This window comes from Coptis chinensis, chromosome 3 (genome assembly GCF_015680905.1).
Source record: "Coptis chinensis isolate HL-2020 chromosome 3, ASM1568090v1, whole genome shotgun sequence".
Classification (NCBI taxonomy): Eukaryota; Viridiplantae; Streptophyta; class Magnoliopsida; order Ranunculales; family Ranunculaceae; genus Coptis; species Coptis chinensis.
The window spans coordinates 44,305,271-44,323,402 of NC_141458.1; the positions used below are offsets into that span (position 1 = coordinate 44,305,271).

At 36.2% G+C, this 18,132-nt stretch overlaps 4 protein-coding genes across 5 annotated transcripts; all 4 read right to left on the minus strand.

The window, feature by feature from the left end:
* Positions 1 to 1,667: 1,667 nt before the first annotated feature.
* Positions 1,668 to 2,252, minus strand: LOC147509751 (uncharacterized). Its single transcript, XM_086597906.1, has one exon. It carries the CDS (start codon positions 2,250 to 2,252, stop codon positions 1,668 to 1,670), a length of 585 nt encoding a protein of 194 aa, XP_086454032.1.
* Positions 2,253 to 3,322: 1,070 nt separating this feature from the next.
* LOC147509752 (F-box/kelch-repeat protein At3g06240-like) lies at positions 3,323 to 4,153 on the minus strand. The gene has a single exon (XM_086597907.1). The coding sequence runs from the start codon at positions 4,151 to 4,153 to the stop codon at positions 3,323 to 3,325; it is 831 nt and encodes a 276-aa protein (XP_086454033.1).
* Positions 4,154 to 10,481: 6,328 nt separating this feature from the next.
* Positions 10,482 to 11,666, minus strand: LOC147509753 (protein FAR1-RELATED SEQUENCE 5-like). The gene has a single exon (XM_086597908.1). The coding sequence runs from the start codon at positions 11,664 to 11,666 to the stop codon at positions 10,482 to 10,484; it is 1,185 nt and encodes a 394-aa protein (XP_086454034.1).
* A 1,969-nt stretch (positions 11,667 to 13,635) lies between these two features.
* Positions 13,636 to 18,038, minus strand: LOC147509754 (AP2-like ethylene-responsive transcription factor At1g16060). Of its 2 annotated transcripts, XM_086601987.1 has the most exons (8): positions 17,760 to 18,038; positions 17,566 to 17,648; positions 17,375 to 17,383; positions 16,980 to 17,068; positions 16,741 to 16,814; positions 16,609 to 16,659; positions 15,794 to 15,870; positions 13,636 to 14,453 (listed from the first exon to the last, which is right to left on the minus strand). In XM_086601987.1, the coding sequence occupies exons 1-8, from the start codon at positions 17,897 to 17,899 to the stop codon at positions 13,954 to 13,956; spliced, it is 1,023 nt and encodes a 340-aa protein (XP_086458113.1). In that variant the 5' UTR covers positions 17,900 to 18,038; the 3' UTR covers positions 13,636 to 13,953. The 2 variants fall into 2 exon arrangements, with proteins under 2 accessions (XP_086458113.1, XP_086458114.1); XM_086601988.1 differs by lacking the exon at positions 17,375 to 17,383 and having other exon boundaries at positions 17,760 to 18,037.
* Positions 18,039 to 18,132: the final 94 nt, after the last annotated feature.

Below are 18,132 nucleotides of genomic sequence, written 5' to 3' on the forward strand. Positions count from 1 at the left end.
TAGAAAGCTCAAAAGAGAGCTCTTAATCAAAATCACTCTCGCCCCTCTCGATAGGTACAACCCATGCCACCCTTCAAGTTTCTGATGGAGGTTCTGCTCTACAGGTTCCCACATAGTAGCAGACCTATATCGAGCACCAAGAGGAAGTCTAAGATACCTCGAGGGCAAAGATCCAGCAGAGCACTTAATGGCTCCAGCCATCCTATCAATATCGCTCATGTCAACCACCCCATACACTTTAGTCTTAGCGATATTCACCCTAAGCCCTGAGATCACCTCAAAGCAACAAAGAATCCCACGAAGAAATCTAAGCTGTGAGAGGTCCCTATGCAAGAACACCACGATATCATCTGTATATTGCAAATGAGAGACGAGAACTCGGTCTTGGCCCACCCTAAAGCCCTCAATAAACCCGAGCTCATTAGCACTACTAATCATTCTACCCAAAACCTCCACTACTAACAAAAAAAGAGGTGGAGACAGGGGGTCACCTTGTCTAATGCCTCTAGAACTCCTAAAGAAACCTGCTGGCGACCCATTAATAAGGATCGAGAAGAACCACGATGAGATACAACACCTAATCCATTTCCGCCACTTCCAACCAAACCCCATACGTCTCATCACATAGTCCAAAAACTCCCAACTCACATGGTCATAAGCTTTTGGTAAGATCAATCTTACAAACTAGACCTGATATCCCACTAACGTTCCTATCCTCAATCGCCTCATTAGCGACCAACACCTCATCAAGGATTTGATGACCACTCACAAAATACCCTTGCTCCTGCGCAATGAGGTTAGAAATCACCCCTTTCAATCTCATCGAAAGAATCTTGGATATGATCTTATATACACTACCAAACCAAGCTGATAGGACGCAAATCACTAATGTCCTCAACTACTCTCTTCTTAGGGATGAGCTTGATGAAGGTGTTATTCATGCTATTCGAAAGAAAAGATGTCTCCCAAAACTCCCGAACGGTCTCCATGACATCATCTCTCACTGTATCCCAAAACTTCCGAAAAAACTTAGTATTGAACCCATCCGGTCCCGAAGACTTATCGTTCCCCAGATCGACAATTGCCCTCCAAACCTCCTCCTCCTCAAACTCTCTTTTTATGTCCACACTCTCCTCTCTTGAAATGCTAGGAAGGAAGAGATCATCTACAAGAGGGCGTCTACCTACGGGCTCGGTGTAAAGCCTAGAGTAGAAAGAAACCACCTCCTTTCTCAAGCTATCCTCTCCCTAAATAACCTCACCATCAATCCTTTTGATCTCTAACATATTCTCTCTATTTCTAGCCCTTGCTCTTTGATGAATTTTTTTTTGTATTAGAGTGCCCCTCCCTGATATCTTTGACCTTAGCCTTTTGTCTCCAGGACATCTCCTCCAAATAAACCACCCTTTCAAACTCCGCCCTCCAATCCTAGCATTGTATCCTCTCATCCAACTCGAGGTTTCCTTCTTCCTCTTTGAGATCGACTTTCCTAATATCCTCTAAACGTTTCTCTTTTTTCCTGTCCACGTGCCCAAAAACATTCTTGTTCCACTCCTTAATTTTATTTTTCACAATTTGAAGCTTTTTTGCGAGTCTAATACTCGCTTTATCTCCATCAGTCTCGCAATTCCACCGCTGCTTCACATTCTCCACAAATTGGTTGTCCTTTAGCCACATGTTCTCAAAACAAAAGGAGTCGGGCGTCTCCTCTCAACCTCACTAGTTAACAATATAGGGTGATGATCAGAAGCTGAGCTAGCAACAACCGATTGGGCAAGAGAAGGCCAACTCTCTTCCCACTCCGTACTCACTAGAAACCGATCCAAACAAGATAGAATCGGCTCAACCTTTCTATCGGACCACATAAATTTACCCCCAATAAGAGGTAAATCCACCAACTCACATCTCCTAATAAAATCATCAAATCTCCTACTGATAGTGGGACTAGGAGCTCCCTTTTTCCGCTCGTGGGAAAACCTAACCACGTTAAAATCGCCACCCACACACCAAGAACCCCCTCTACTAAAAGCATAAACGTCATCAAGTTCAGCCCAAAAACTCGGAAAACCGGCCCTCTTAGAAGGACCATAAACGCAAGTAACAAGCTTATAGGCTTCCTCACCGTCAAAGATACAAGAAATGGACACGGAAGAGGATCCAATGAGTTGGTCCACTGCCTCAACCTTCTCTTGATCCCATATAACACAAATCCCTCCGGCTGACTCAACTGCCGGTATGTCTATCCACTCCATCTCATTGATTCCCCAAATATCTCGGGCGACCTTAAGATCAAAACAATCTAACTTAGTCTCTTGAGCAAAGACAACCTGGTGAAGGCTTCTCCTTCCTAATGACCTCTTTAACAACAGATCTCTTCTTATTGCTACCTAGCCCCCTAACATTCCACGACATGATTTTATGCCCCATGTATAACAATTTGGTTTCTTCCCCCTCTCCTAGAACTCCCTTCCACAATCTTCTCACCAAAGTTGATATTGGATACTAGCCTCGATAGTTCCCTATTACCTTTTTTTTATTAGCTTCATGCCCTTGCATTGCGTTTTTCCCAACTGATTTTCCATTCTTAATTCCTAACAAAGTATTCTCAATGAACACTGGTTTATGACCAAGATAGGGGTGGGAGAAGGGAGCTGGTATCGAGTTTTTTTTTTCTGTTGGTGGAAAATCTCTATTAGATGTCGTGGCAAATTCCTTTGTTATTTTAAGTAGAAATTTTTTCTTAGCTCCCCCCAATGTAAATTTTGCCGAGATTTTGGTGGCAAATCAAAGAATGGGGCATATCTTAAGAAAATTTGCCACAGGGCGGAAAACGTATCAAATAGTGGCAAATTGATGTTTTTTTGCATTCGCCACGATTTGGCATGGCAAATAGGGCTATCAAACATAGCCTAAGTATGGTATTAAATCGTGAAAAAAAGTGGTTAAGTGACTTGCTCTAGTCTAATTTTTTGTTTTGCATGCATATAGATAATAATACTCGCATCAACGCAACCATTATTTAAATAATACGAACTCTTATATAGTTTCACTATATATTAAAAAAAACATCACTTGCTTATTTTATCTTTAAAGAAATAGCTTATTCTAAGGAAATCGATGAAACACATATATATTAAAATTTCAAGAAGAGAGTTGCTTTACTAACTTGATTTTTATATTCAAGGTAGCTTCAAACATAGCCTACAAAATTAAGGAAAGAAAAGATAAAAGAGTTAGAGGACTACAAAAGAACCATTAATCACAAAAAGAATTCATCCGCAACAAACAAACAAAAAACGTACCAATCAAGTATTTTGGTAGGCTACTGCATGAACGATGGTGAGAGTAGGCTTCCAACATAACTAAATATATCATGAAACACAAACTCAGATTTTAGTTTACATTCTGTAACTGAGTTTTGTTTCGGGTCATACAACAGTAGTTGGCCTTCATCTTTCCTAATTATAATCTTTCCACTCTTTGACAAACCTATTGGATGCAAGAATTCAAACGGCACAGACATCTCATTTTGTCCAACTTTAAACAGCTTCGTCCAAGAACCAGCAACACCATATTCTCCCATAACCCAAATATCAACTTCTTTTGCTTGGAACATATAGAACAAAGAAAGTAATCCACCCAATACTCCAAGACTCACTCTGACCTCACCCGGATGAGATAGATAATTAACATCCAAATCTGGCAATTGCATCTCATAAAAACGCTCGTCCTTGAGATCAAAACAAATAGTAACACCCTTCAATTCACAACCTAACCAATGTGTCACTCCATTAACAATTACATAATATGTTTGATCAAAACCCGACACCTCGGGTTTTTCTACATCTCTCCATGTCTCTTCTATTGCATTGAGGTTAACATTTTCTTGCGCCCAAAGACCGACTTTAATAGTGAACACACTTACAACACAACACGATTTACGATGGATCAATATTATAATCTTATACTCGTTACTACTTTCACAATAACCAAATGCGAAATTAACGTTGTGATTCGAATTCCAAAGTTTTTTAAATCGAGGTAACTTGCATTTAATAGTAATGTAATCTTTTGTAAGAGGATTTAACACATATAAGTTGAACGAATAGTTAGCTAAGCAACGACTTAAACCATTGCAAACGCCAACAACCATTGAAGCGGAAACTGGACTTTCTATTTTTATGGGATTGGAATTGGAGGTAACCTCTAAGTGATAAAATTGGGATTTTATGTGGTTGGGTCTAGTGACAAAGATGACGCTGGAACTGTGGACTTGGATTGAACGGTTGAGATGTAAATTGATAAACCTCAAATCGAATTTGAGTAAGTTAAGCCATTGTTTGCAAACGCAGTATAATTAAGTGTATGGCTTAATTATACTTTGGAGAGTATTTCGTTGAAAATGTAGTCTTCAGGGATTGTGTGTTTTAGGTCCTTAACAGATCGATCTAATTGCTTCATTATTCTCTTGAGGGACAGATGGAGAGATTATAAAAGGGGGGGAAATCACAAAACTAAGAAGTTGGGTTTGTAAAGTACCAAGAGCTAGATGACAGCAAACAAAAGAGAGGCTCCTAGAAGTTCTACACTCGCGTCATAACAGCACCACTAAGCTTTCAATCACCTGGAAAAAAAAAACAAACAAATAAGGCGTCAAACGCGTATAGCAAGTATAGCTACCCAATAATTCATCAAGTTAGCGTAGAGAGAATGTAGCAAGAGAAACAACAAAAATGCAATTAATACCATACATACATGTACCCAAATAAAAGAGATATAACACATCAAAGCGTACCCGTATTAACTATCATGTTAACTAATGGAAAGTAAATGAAATAATGAGAGTGGTCCACTATGGAAAGGAAAGGAATGGAATGGAATGGAAATAGTTTTAAAATTGTGTCTGTTTGGTAAACTGTGGAAAGGAGAGTAAAACTGGGGAAATGAATAATCCTTTTTTTTAAAAATTGTGGAAAGGAAAAGAAAGTTGGAAATAGACATCATATTACCTAACAATTTTCTTTAAACTTATAGTTCCTGCGAATTTTTTTTTTGGCATAACCTATCCTATTTTGGGCACATATACCATACATGACACCTGTAAAAAGAAATTCAACATAAAAAAAAAAAAAAAAAAAAAAAAATAAACTACCCTATTTTATCAACACTCGTAGAGTATAAACAAGATTTCCTACACCTGCAAACAACACATGCATAATATTATCCATAAAACTACCACAACCATGTTAGTGCATTTAGAAAATAACAACAAAGATCTAGGTTTAAATCCTCAAAACATCCACAACACTTAAAATAAACATCAAAAAGTGCATGTTCCTACGACATAATCAAAACATACAATTTCATACAATATATATCATAAGGTTCTTGAATTAGTATCAGCAGAGAAAGAATTATATCCCGGGAGGCATATTAAATCATAAGTAAGATAAATTGCATTTTGCTTATGATGTTCATGCGGAGATAATAAATAAAAAACATATTTAAATATGAAAACAAAGATAGTACCTAAAAGAGTACAGCAACAACAAAGAAACAGAGTCTATTTCTTCATAACCAACTAATCACATGCTTTGGGCGTGCACATTTAGCTTTGTTTCGATCATAAACATATATAATCTTTCGTTGGGCGTGCGCATTTAGCTTTGTTTTTAGATTCCTAGAAATAAAATTCTTTATGTTTTATCGACTCACTTAATATCATGGTTCGCATGTTAGAATTAGGTGCTATCTACCACTTTTTTTTTTTTACAAATCTAACGAATTTCCCATAGAATTCCTTAAATCGTCTGTCAACGGCAAAATACTATAGAAGTATAACCAACCAAATACTAGTCTTCACAATATGATTGGAATAAGTTGGTGATTATTCGTCAGTTTCTTGTTGATGCGAATAGTCTACTTTTTTTTTTTCGATAATAGAACTAGTCTAATTAATCCATTCGCATTGTTGGGGCAATTGCAAATAAAATGAATAAAAAATAACTCTTGCGTGTAGCTAATAGAAGCAGGTTTTCCACTTTCAAATTTGAATTATTATCTTAAATCAGTCAAATTAATAAGTTAATTACCACAAAAAAGTGTAAGCCCAAATGGCAGAATTTAATTGTCATCCATTTTGTGATAGTTAAGATTAAAAAAGCATGCATATAGGACATCACCACCAACAAATTTACACAAGGGCATACAAAATTAACCTCATTAAATCACTAGAATTGCAACTTCAACTCTTAAGTCGCTTATTACATCTATCATAGTAATAGCTAGCATGAAAACAAACAACAGAAAAACTACTAATGTAATTTACAAACAAAGTATATGTTGGCTGTCTAACATACCTCCTTCCATTGATTTGATTGTAATTTCGGTCATAATAATAAAACAAAACAAAAAAAATCAATGGAAAATAGAGAGAGAGAGAGAGAGAGAGAGAGAGAGAGAGAGAGAGAGTAAAGACGTCCTTACCTGAAATTGGAGATGAGGAGAAGTGATGAAGACAAATGAGGAAGATGAAGAAGTGGGCAGTTCCTTTCTCCCTGGTTCTCTTTCGGTTCTATTTTTTTTTTTTTTTTTTTTTTCCAGTTTCCTTTCCCTAAAATTTAAAATTTGAGCGCGGACTCAAAACCATTTCCCTTTCCCCAGTTTTGTTTCTGCACGGACAACGAGTTTTCTTTTCCATGGGGAAACAAACAACTACAAAACTACGAAAAAGGTGGACCACACCTCATTTCCTTTCCTTTCCCTAGCCTTTCCTTCATAACAAATAGGCTTAGGACTTGTTTGTTAAATTTTAACTAATGGAAAGGAAAGGAATGGAATGGAATGGAAACTGTTTTAAAATTGTGTCTGTTTGGTAAACTGTGGAAAGAAAAGTAAATTGTGCCTGCATTTTTCTTTCCTTTCCTTTCCTTAAATTTTTTAGGTCTGGACCATAGACTCAAAACCATTTTCCATTTCCCTAGTTTTGTTTCCGCACGGAAAGTAGTCTTTCCTTTCCATGGGAAAACAAACAACAAAAAAACTATGGAAAAGGTGGACCACACCTCTTTTCCTTTCCTTTCCCTAGCATTTCCTCCATAACAAACATGCCCTTAATTGATCAAGCTTAATTGATCTTAGTGATGAGAGAGAAAAATACTTGATTGTACTTTCATTCGTTCTTCCTTAAATCCAGAGTGAAAAAATTCATAGACTAAGCGGTTTCTTTGTTGATGGGGTATTGAGAGAGAGATGAGGGAGGGCGAGAAATAAATTTTGAGCAGAGATAAGAATCGTAGCAGAGACGAGAGAGAGAGAGGAGAGGAGACGAGGGGCATCGAGAGAGAGAGAGAGATGAGGGGGCGCGAGAGAAAATGAGGACAGACAGAAACCTCTAAAGCATGGACGCACCTCCTAATAGGTTGTGTCTGCGTCGGACACGGACGCGGTCAATATGGTCAAGACGCAGTCAACTAAACCGGACGAGGGTCAAGACGCGGTCAACATGGTCAGGATGCGGATTTTGACCTAAAAATATAAAAATTAAATCAAAATAATATTAAAAAACTCAAATTTTTCATTTTTTTTGTTAAGACTTATGACATGTTTTTAAAGTTTGATTAACAAATATTAAACTTAATTTTGTGGCTATTTATCTTTAATAGTTTTGAATTTATGAATGTTGATATATTTAATTTAGTTTTTAATGTTTAATTTATATAAAATAAAATTATAAATATTAATTAATTTCTGCATCCTTTGCCACAACCGCGTCCTACTTTTTTTAGATATAACCGAGTCGCAGCGTTAGTGTCCGCGTCCGTGCAACATAGACAGAAACCAACTAAAAGCCTTTTTGGGCCACATACCCCCACCCGGCCCTAGATCGTTCGCTCCTCTCACTTGATTATGTTGAGCACCAAGTTTTGATCTGCAAAAGTATGGATGGTACATACTATCTAGCATCCCGTTTTGAGGCTTGAAGATGATCCGAACGACATTGTCAGATTGTTTGTCTCATAGAAAAGCGATTTGCGTGTGTCGTTAAGGCCCGTTTCGTCTGTTTAGGATGGTATATCATATGTAGCATCCATTTTTTGGGATGATACATAGTATATAGCATCCTGTTAAGCACAAAGTTTTGATTTGCCAAACTATTGATGGTACATACTATGTATCGTCCATAGCTAGTAAATTCGCGGACTACTAAAAATTGATAAGGAAATTATTTGCCAAAAATTCGAAATTTAATCATAATAATACGTTTAAAAATTCGACTAAAAAAACAAGAAAAATGCCAAACATACAATTCGTCTTTGATACGGGTATAATACGGAAAAAATCGGATATATTTTGTCGCATTACAAGTTTAGAATACAATAAATTGTCATAATTGCTCGTTAACTACTCATGCATAACTCAAATTTTCATTTATATTTACTTGCTAACACTTTAGTTCTTCGATAGTCTTTAGGTATGGAAGGTTCTAAGTTAAGTGGATTTTCAAAACCTTCCATTTTGAAGTTGCATCATATACCTTTTATAATACGTTTTTTTCCATTTAAAAAATACAAACCATATTTTTTGGTAATTATAAGTCTGGATCATAGAATTCGTGTATTAATTCCTAAGTTTGAAATCGTTATAAAACCTTATTATTCATATTATATCGAGGAATGTATAAAACGTATAAAGCTATGGTACCTATTTTGGGGCTCGAAGATTAAACATGAATTTACTATTATGTAGCATCCATTTTTTGGGATGATACATACTATATAGGCCCCATAAGATCGTTTGGATGGTACATACTATAGTCCATTATTATAAACGACGAGTAAGATCGTTTGGCTCTATAGTCTAGGCTAGTTTGTTAGGGCCCGCTTTAGTCTCTTGCCAAAGTATGGATGGTACATCCTATATACCATCCATATTACTATATATATAGTCCATCCTTTATTCAGAATGGATTACATACCATATATATACCATCCTTTATTCAGAATGTTACATACCATATACCATCCTGTTGAGCAACTAAGAATGTAGCAGTGAATAAAATTCCAAAATCTATTACAAAAACCATTTCAGAATCTATTACAAAAATGTCAGAAGATTTCGCAACGAGTGCTTAAAATAACTTGCAGACTTCTATATTGTTCGAAGCCAAATATTTTTTTTTCCCTTACATCATATATTTATCATTCGGAAAAAGACATGTCCATCATCACTACAAAACTTTTGGAGTCTATATCCGTCTTGAGGCTTGCACCCAACATAGTCATCTGGGACATCATCATCATCAGGGACATTATCAACCGATAGGCCTGTAAGTTCAATATTTATATTGCATTATTTAGCTTCTAAAGTCATAATCATTAGCACGTAACACTGAAAATGAGCAAAAATGGAAACATTCGCATACCTTGCAAATTAGGTTTAAGCACATGTGGACACCTACGCTTTGTATGCTCTGTAGATTGACAGTTGCTACACTTGTTCTTTTCGTCTGTCCCATTTTGCTCAGCAGCTTCCACTACAACTACATAACAAGCAACCCAAAATAAAACTTCATCTCTTCACAAAGGAAATTTCATAATCCAAAAGTGAGATCTACATAGATACATGTTATTTTTCTTAAAACGTCTTAAGCGCATTTACTTACATAAGTAAATTTATTTAGAAAAAATACTCGTATAAGAACTTACATCCAACATCTCCGTTCAACTCGTCATCTGCAGCTCGAGCATTGCGCTCAACATTCTCCCTATTTACACCTACAATAGAGGGCACCACAAAAAGAAATGTGGCCAAATAAAAATCACAAGCAACTGCCCCATCAAAAATAATCAAACAAAGTGTTAACAAATGACTGAGAAAATGGATCATTACAATATTAAACAAGGCTGTCACCAGCTTATATAAACTTGCCCTTACATTTTGGACACAAGCGTGGGCATTTTCGTGTGCCGTACGATACCACAATTGCCACACTTATTTCTTTTCATCTCGTTCTGACCTTTTAGTCTACTAGGATTTTTGGGCCGACCCTTGCATTTTACATATGGTGGATCATTAACTGATCGATGATGTGTGATTTTAGGAGGAGTAAAAGGAAACTCGAAGGGAATTGGTAGGCTGCGTTCAAAAGTTGATGGAGTCTCATCCATTCTATAAGTTCAATCATGAGTAGAAGGTATGTCAGAGTGAACCTGGGGCCTGCCATCCGAAGTAGATCGAGTCTCATAATTTATTTGGAAAGAAGCTAACATGGCTTTAAAGGCTTCACTGTCTCCTTGAGTTTTGGAAGCCCGCAAACATATATCTTTGCAGTTGCTTGTAAGTTCACCATAACGAACGACTATGGTAGACCTATTTGAATCATTTGTACCGGGTACTCTAACAACTGATTTAGCCACCCAGGTCCATCTCCTAGAAAAGCAGCTTTGCGGAATTTGTCGAACGTCTTCATGTTTGTAAACTTAAATTATATGTCTACAAGGAAATCCAGATGACTCAAATAGTCCACATGAGCAATTATCTTCCCTTTCTAGGACGTTGTATTTCACAATTGACTTTTTATGTCTGTTTAAATGATGACTTACAGTGTATGCACTAACATTCTCACTCGCATCTTCTCTACCCTCTACAGTGTATATCACTTCTTGCTTTAACTCTATCATGAAAATATCAAAACAAGCTCGAGTGTAGATAGATTTAGCCTGTTTTGCATATTCATCTAAGTGGGTATCGATAACAGGCATGCTCGTTATAGTCTTCACCTCTTCTTCATGCTCTCTATAGCAGATATTCCAAACTGCAATTTCCAATTTTCCAAAAATATCAAACAACCGCATGCCAGGCCTCACATGATGCCGTATAACAGAATTTATACTCTCGCACCGCTGGTTGCTTTTACAACCAGCAAAGAAATAACCATGGAGATAAGCTTCTGACCACTTTTCCCTTTTTTCGTATATCATTCCCACCCAATTGTGCTTATCAACCTTGTAATTTTCCACGAACTTTTCCCATCGTTTATCAAATTCATTGCGGGAGCACTTCATATGCATCATCGAGTTGAAGGCTTTTAAAAATCCTTGCTTGGGGACATTCTTGAGGCAATTATTCATGATGTGCCAACAACACAAACAGTTCTTCGAATTTGGGAGAGTCAATATCAAAGCCTTACTAATCGCTGGGTCACCATCAGTAATCACAGATTTTGGGTGCTCTCTGTACATTGCATCAATAAATGATTGTAATACCCATTTATAAGACTCCACCGTCTCACTTGTCATTAATGCAAAACCAAAAATTACTGTCTGTCGATGGTTGTTGATCCCAACAAACACTACAATCGGAATCTTGTATTGATTGCTCCTGTATGTTGAATCAAACAACAACAAATCACCAAAGCAACTATAATCTATACGTGAGGTGGAATCTGCCCAGAACAGCCAAACTAGCTGCCCGCTCTCATTTAATTGGTAATTATGGTGAAAGAAAGGATCTACCTTTGTCTTGCTATCCATGTAACCTAGCAGAATGTTGGCATTGCCATCAATACAGCAAATTCTCCTATCATACCCCAATTTATTATACAAGTCTTTCTTCAGAAAGCCAACATTTGAATATTCTCTAGCTCTATGTACAAAGATATCCATTATTTTGCAATGAAGAATGCCCACATCATTTAGAGTCCTAGCATATTCCAAACCATGTTGAGGCACTTTTCTATGTGATCGACCGAACATTGAGCTTGGATATGGCACAAGTGAATGTGTGTGATCCCCAACAAAATCTTTCACAATCCACAACTTTGCTTGAATTGGAAATCATAACCAACCTCAAAACTAGCTTCACATTTAAATCGAGTGATTGCTTTGGGTGCTCTTTTGCGTTTCCTCGGTATGAGACGCTTTGGATCTCGTTCACCTGCAGCTGAGCACAAAAATCTCCGCTTAACATGATCACCATTTTTACGAACTCTCAAAGTATCCTTACGAACACTAAAGCCCACTACTTTGGCATAATCATTATAAAGTGTGTACACCTCCTCCAAAGTTTTGAACTGCAAAGAATAAAAAGTTGTTTTGTCTTCTTCATAAAGCCTATCAGCCTCTGGCCTACTCATGGATGTATCCCTAGTGTCTGTAACTTTATCATTTTTACTATCCACCATGGAAACATTTGATTCATCCTCTTCCTCAGACCTAAAACTGTCAGAACATGTATTTCTAAGCCATTCTTCGTCGTCCTTGGAGATATGATTCATGTTAGGATCACTACATAAAACAAATGGAGACTTTTAGCACAAATTTACACAGTTCTACACCCTCTAAATGATAATGCTTGTAAGACATTAGAGAGGGGACGCGACCATTTACCCCCAACAAAACGGGTTGGCACCCACTTGGTAAAAGGGCAGTGCCATAATGGTTATTCCATCAATTTCCTTTCTTAATATGGGTTTACAGCCCCGTCCAGGCATATTTTCTTTTTTGTTGTCCAACAAGGATGACAAATGTTATCTATCATTCATTATTGCCTCTAGAATATTTCTGAAGTCTGAACTATTCATTACAATGATATATTACATGTACCATTTCTTCTTAGAAGGCAAATAGATAGAATGCACCCCTCCTTTTTTGGGAGAATGTTACCTAACAAGGTTGATACTTGTCATCTATCGTTCATCTATTTTTGGGAGAATGTTTCTGAACTATCCACTAGAATGATATATTATATGTATCATTCGTTCTCATAAAATATATACATAGAATGTCATTCATGGGATGGGAATGAATCTCCAAAATTAAGAAATAAACCCTAAGAACTCAACACATTATAACACAAATTGCAAATTGAATTGCAAACGCGTTTCAAAAATCTTTCTTTCAGTTGAGAAACCAGTTTACTAACATTATTGTTAGTGTAGAGGTTGATAGTGTGTAAGAATGTAAGATGAACTTTTGACCGGTAACCGCGAATTGAAATTGATTTAATTAACAAGTAAATACGATCGACGATGGTTGTATTAAATGAAGTTAGGGGAGGAGGAAGACTGATAATTTTGTTAGTTGAAATGGTTCGTGTAATATCCAAACCAAAATCTAATCTAATTTAAAATAATCGAAGATGTAAATTACATTTTCGCCCTTTTAATTAATTGTCATTAAACTTACCTAGCCGGTTACCAAAAATATGACTAAATAAAAAAATTGGACAAAGAGCCTGCGTACCGGTGCAGCAGGCATACCCTAGATTTTGGTTTTTCTATATATTAAAGATGTTCATCCTGACATACTTTGAAATTTTAAAATTTCAATTTCTATCACTAATTTCATTTGTAAAGCCTCTATCAGTTTTTTTTTTTTTTTTTTTCAAACTATTGAAATCGGCAATAGAAACAAACATTTAACATAAAATACATCATCCTGCAGGTCAAGCCACAGTTGTGCTAGAAATAAATTTTACCTTATCCCAAATAAAAATAAAAGGCAATTATAGTACATCATAATTGCCCCATGAAGGCATGAACATATGAAAATGCTATAAAATGGATACTGTATACTTTATAAATTTCCTTATTAAGGAATTAGTATATGACAAAAAGAACAAGATTGATGAACGTTCAAGACAACAAGCAAACTGGTCACCATTATTAAGGAATTAGTTTTTGCATGACTGAATATCTATGATCGATCTCTATCTACATGAAAACAATAATTAGTTGGCGAGCTTCTTTCAATGAGGAGTAGCACTCGCTAACAAAAAAATAAAAGCTAAATAAAAAATGGACTCCTCTTTTCTTCAATATTTATATCTTCCACCTTGTAGCTGTCATACGGTCGCGTTCATAACTCGTATCAACACCCTCAATTTACTCTAAATTAATGGTAAGGACAGAGACGTTTCAATCGGTTGAATGAATCAGGGAGTTTTTTTAACTCACCCATCCAACTCACACTGAAACATTTCTGATGAAAATGAGTTCAAATCGCCAAACATAACATCATCACCCTGGGCATAGCTGCCAGAATCCTGACACTCGAAATAAGTTTGTATGTCCTCAGGAAATGTACACCTTGGCAAGTCAGACTCTAGTGGTGTCAATGGGCAATCAGCAGCCGATGTCTTCTCAAGCATTTCCTTGAATTTCGTTGATTGAAGCAAAAGTCCTAATGCAGACGACGCACTAGCTCCACCTGCCAGTCTCGGCTGAGCAACTGCCGGTTCACTGCCAACAACGGTTTTAAAGGTCAAAGTGTTAAATTCGGTTTCTTGGTTCGGTACTTTTAGAATCGGGTTTGGGTCATTTGGGTTTGGGTTATTGGTATTGGGCCTTAGCCATTTGATGTAACGGCTGAGGTCAAAATTTGTAACAGCATTAAGTCCACGGTATTCAATGGCTGCCATGTCATATGCTGTTGCTGCTTCTTCCTGTGTAGCTGGAAGTAAAAGCAATAAAAGGTTAGTGGTAAATCGAGAAAGATAATCAATTTGATAACCAAACACATTGAAATTCGGTGGAGAGTTGAAAATTTCAGTTGAAACTTTAAAAAGCCGTTCGGGGTTGTTGATCTTCTCTCCAACTAACTAGTTTGACTGTTTTCTAAATTGAAAATGTTTAAATAATTTTTCGAAAGTAACCTTACATGCACATTGCCACATTGTAATCAACAGCTGTCTAATTACCAACTGTCTACAATTCAACCAATGTAACTGTATTTCATACTGCAAAATGAATGCCACTTGGTAAAATCCCTGAAGACATGGGAATTTTGTGTTTTCACGTATTTGTACTTTTGTATGCTAAGTTAGGAATAAGAAATTTCTATTGTCATAGAATGATAGAATCAAAAACAGGTTGTGAGTGAAAGTGCTGTAGGGTTAACCACCACTAGAAATTCCATAAAAAAGTTGCAGCTTTAGTAAAATTCTAGGATATATAGACACGCTATATTTTGAAAAAAATCGGTGTCAGATACGTATCCACGTGTTCGTGTGGAACACATATTGCATGTAATTTATCTCAAATTTTGATATTTTGCCGTGTCTGACAATTCTTATCTGTGTCCGATACGGAGTGTCAATGCATGGACCAAAATATCGCCGATATATATGATATATCACAGATATATATCGGTATTTTGGTACACCGATATCGATATTTTCGACATATATCCACCGAATATAGAATCCTTTTTTTCCAATATATATCAGAATTTCTGATATAAAACTTTATATCACCGATATAATCGATATATCCTATATTTACGATACCGGTTGATTTTTTGACCATTTTTTAATATAAATCCAATATTTCCAATATATTTCCGATATTATATTTTCGATATATCTGATATTTCTAATATTTTAAATAGTTTGGACTGGTCACCAAAAAAATGAATATATTCGATATATATCGGTTTTTGGGTTCACCGATATATTCATCGATATCGATATTTTGGGCCTTGTGTCAATGTAACCTAGGTAAAATCTTTGCTGCTTTTTCTAGAACTGCAAAGCCTTATCTATGTTTGCATCAATTTTGGTGGTGGAAAGTGGAAATACCTACGGAATCCTTCACCGATCACAGATATTAGTTCAATTTCTACCAGTAAAGTATTTTAATAAGCTGGAAAACAAGCCACACAACATAATTGTGGCTGTACAAATACAATGTAACTTTTGTCATTTGACAAATCTTATGTATCACGAATTTAAATTAGTAGTGATCTATTTTTATTTCCTTTGGTTTAGAAAAATAAAAGAATATGAATATTACCATATGTTCCAAGGTAGAGGTACTTGTTGCCGAATACTCTACCAATTCGCGCTTCCCATCTTCCGTTGTGATGATGTCTGCAGAGTGCAAAAGTTTTGTTTATGATCCAAAGTGATAATTGATTAGCAATTATAATTTGTTAGTTCATTCATATTCCAATCTCCAAGTGATTGTTCAAATAATGATGAAATAATTATATTCCTTTTGTAGATGGTGATATTGTTGACACAGCAGTAGGCATTTCCATATAAAAATGGGGACTTATTAACTGAGAGAGCCTGAGACCCTACCACTGTACCAATGTTACCATCAACAAAACGAATATGCTCATAATTCATAATTCATAAACAAGAGAAAGCTTTGATATTAGGATTTAGGAGTTTAGGACCATTTACACTTTTGGATTTTGGCCGTACCTGAATAACTACTGTACTTTCGGAAATAGATTCGTAATAGCTACTGTGTTTTCTCTTTTTCTCTTTTTTCACTGTTTAGCTTTTGTGAGGCATTTTTTTTCCATTGTGCTATTTGCCTATTTGACAAGCAAAAAACCAAAATATCTATTTTCCTGAAAGAGGCAGGGTGTTAAAACGTATGATTGATCACTCGTTGTGAGGTACATTGTTAGAGTACGTACTAGGGTATAAGATCTAGACATGCTCCTCATGGGATCAATATTCATGTACATTAATTTTTTTCGTTAAATACACTGAATTAGGTAAAAAGGAATAATTAGAACTTTTTAAGAGAAAAGGTATTGTGGACTATTCATGAAAAGGAAAATTGCAACTAATAATTTGTTCATTTGTGAGTACCTTGCCACACCTCTATATTTTGAGACACCACGAGAAAATCCACTACTTTTCCTGCAAATTAAAATTGATTTAAGTACTTTAGCTACGATATATTAATTATTAAACTTGATATTAGCTATGATCTGAAATTACCTTCTAAGAGATCCAATATATTCTTCTTTGGACTGACCTTCCATTTCTTTTAACTCTTCTTGGTATGTCAATAACTACAACAAAATAGCTAGTCAGATATAATTCTAGAAAATACGTACCAACGACGAAAAACACCAAAGAACTGTGAAGTGGTATCATACCTCAAAATGCAATTTTAAACTAATCAGATTCTATGAATTGAGAAACTGAGAAAGTTAGTACAGGAAAGCAGAAATTACAGGAAAATTTAGGATGGTTTCATGTCCCCAGTACTTCAATGCTGCCAAGTCATATGCATGTGCTGCTGCCTCTTCATCATCATATGCCCCTGGGTATCAAAGAACGGATGAATCAAATTAGAAAGAATACAAATGGATTGTTCAATTTATTGAAATCTTTTCTCAAGTCTCATGAGGCTTCATGATTTTTTGTTTTTTCATGCGTTTCATGCGAGTAAAATGGAAGGAATTTTCTTTGACTATCATTCTCGTTTGTTTTTTGTTCTGTGGTGTTTGCTTGTGTCCTCCATTCTTGGCTATGACTGCAATGTCAGTCCTAAGTCCTAAGTCCTAAGTCCAAGTGATTAAGTGAACAAGTGATGATGAGTTGCAATACTGTCCACACATAAACTTACCAAGATAAACTGTTCTTAAGTAGCATTTCACCATCACCACCACCACCACCACCACCACCATAAGCCCAAAAATAGTAGCCAAACACAAAATGAAAAGGATAAGTAAAAAGAACATTTCAAAACAAAACTAATTCACTTAATTTAGAAATCCACAATAAAATGAAGGGCAAAAAAAAAAGAAGAACATGAACCTTGTCTTCCTTTCTTGTTTTGGGATTCATTCCAACAGTTTTTGTCCCAAAGATGAGCTTCATATCGACCCGTCCATCGATGTCTAAGGAAATCAAAATGAATTTTAATAAGACATTGAGTATGATCATCAAAAATCAAAAGAAAAAGACATCAGAAAAATGTATATATACGTTAAGACTTGAGGAACATGCACCTTGTGACCCCTCTATAGATAGAACTACGTTGTGGAGGAGAGTCTCTTGGAACACTTTTTCTCGTTCTTTTAACTTTTGTTGCAGAATTCTTGTTGTTGTTTATGTTGTTTGTGCTAGTCTTCATGCTCTGCTTCCCCATTAGGAATGTGAGAATTGAGAGAGAGAGAGAGAGATGACTTGGTCTTCTAAAGTGAGGGGTTTTAAAGGAGAGAGGGAGAAAGAGTTAGAGATTTGGAAGGGTGTGGGGTGGCAAATTAGAGAGGGTGCCGGCTAAGAAAATGGATTATGGCCGTCTATAAGCGGCTTGTGTAGTCTCTTCTCTCTTGTCATCACTCGCGCACTTGTACGTATTCCTATTTGTTGAAATAGGGT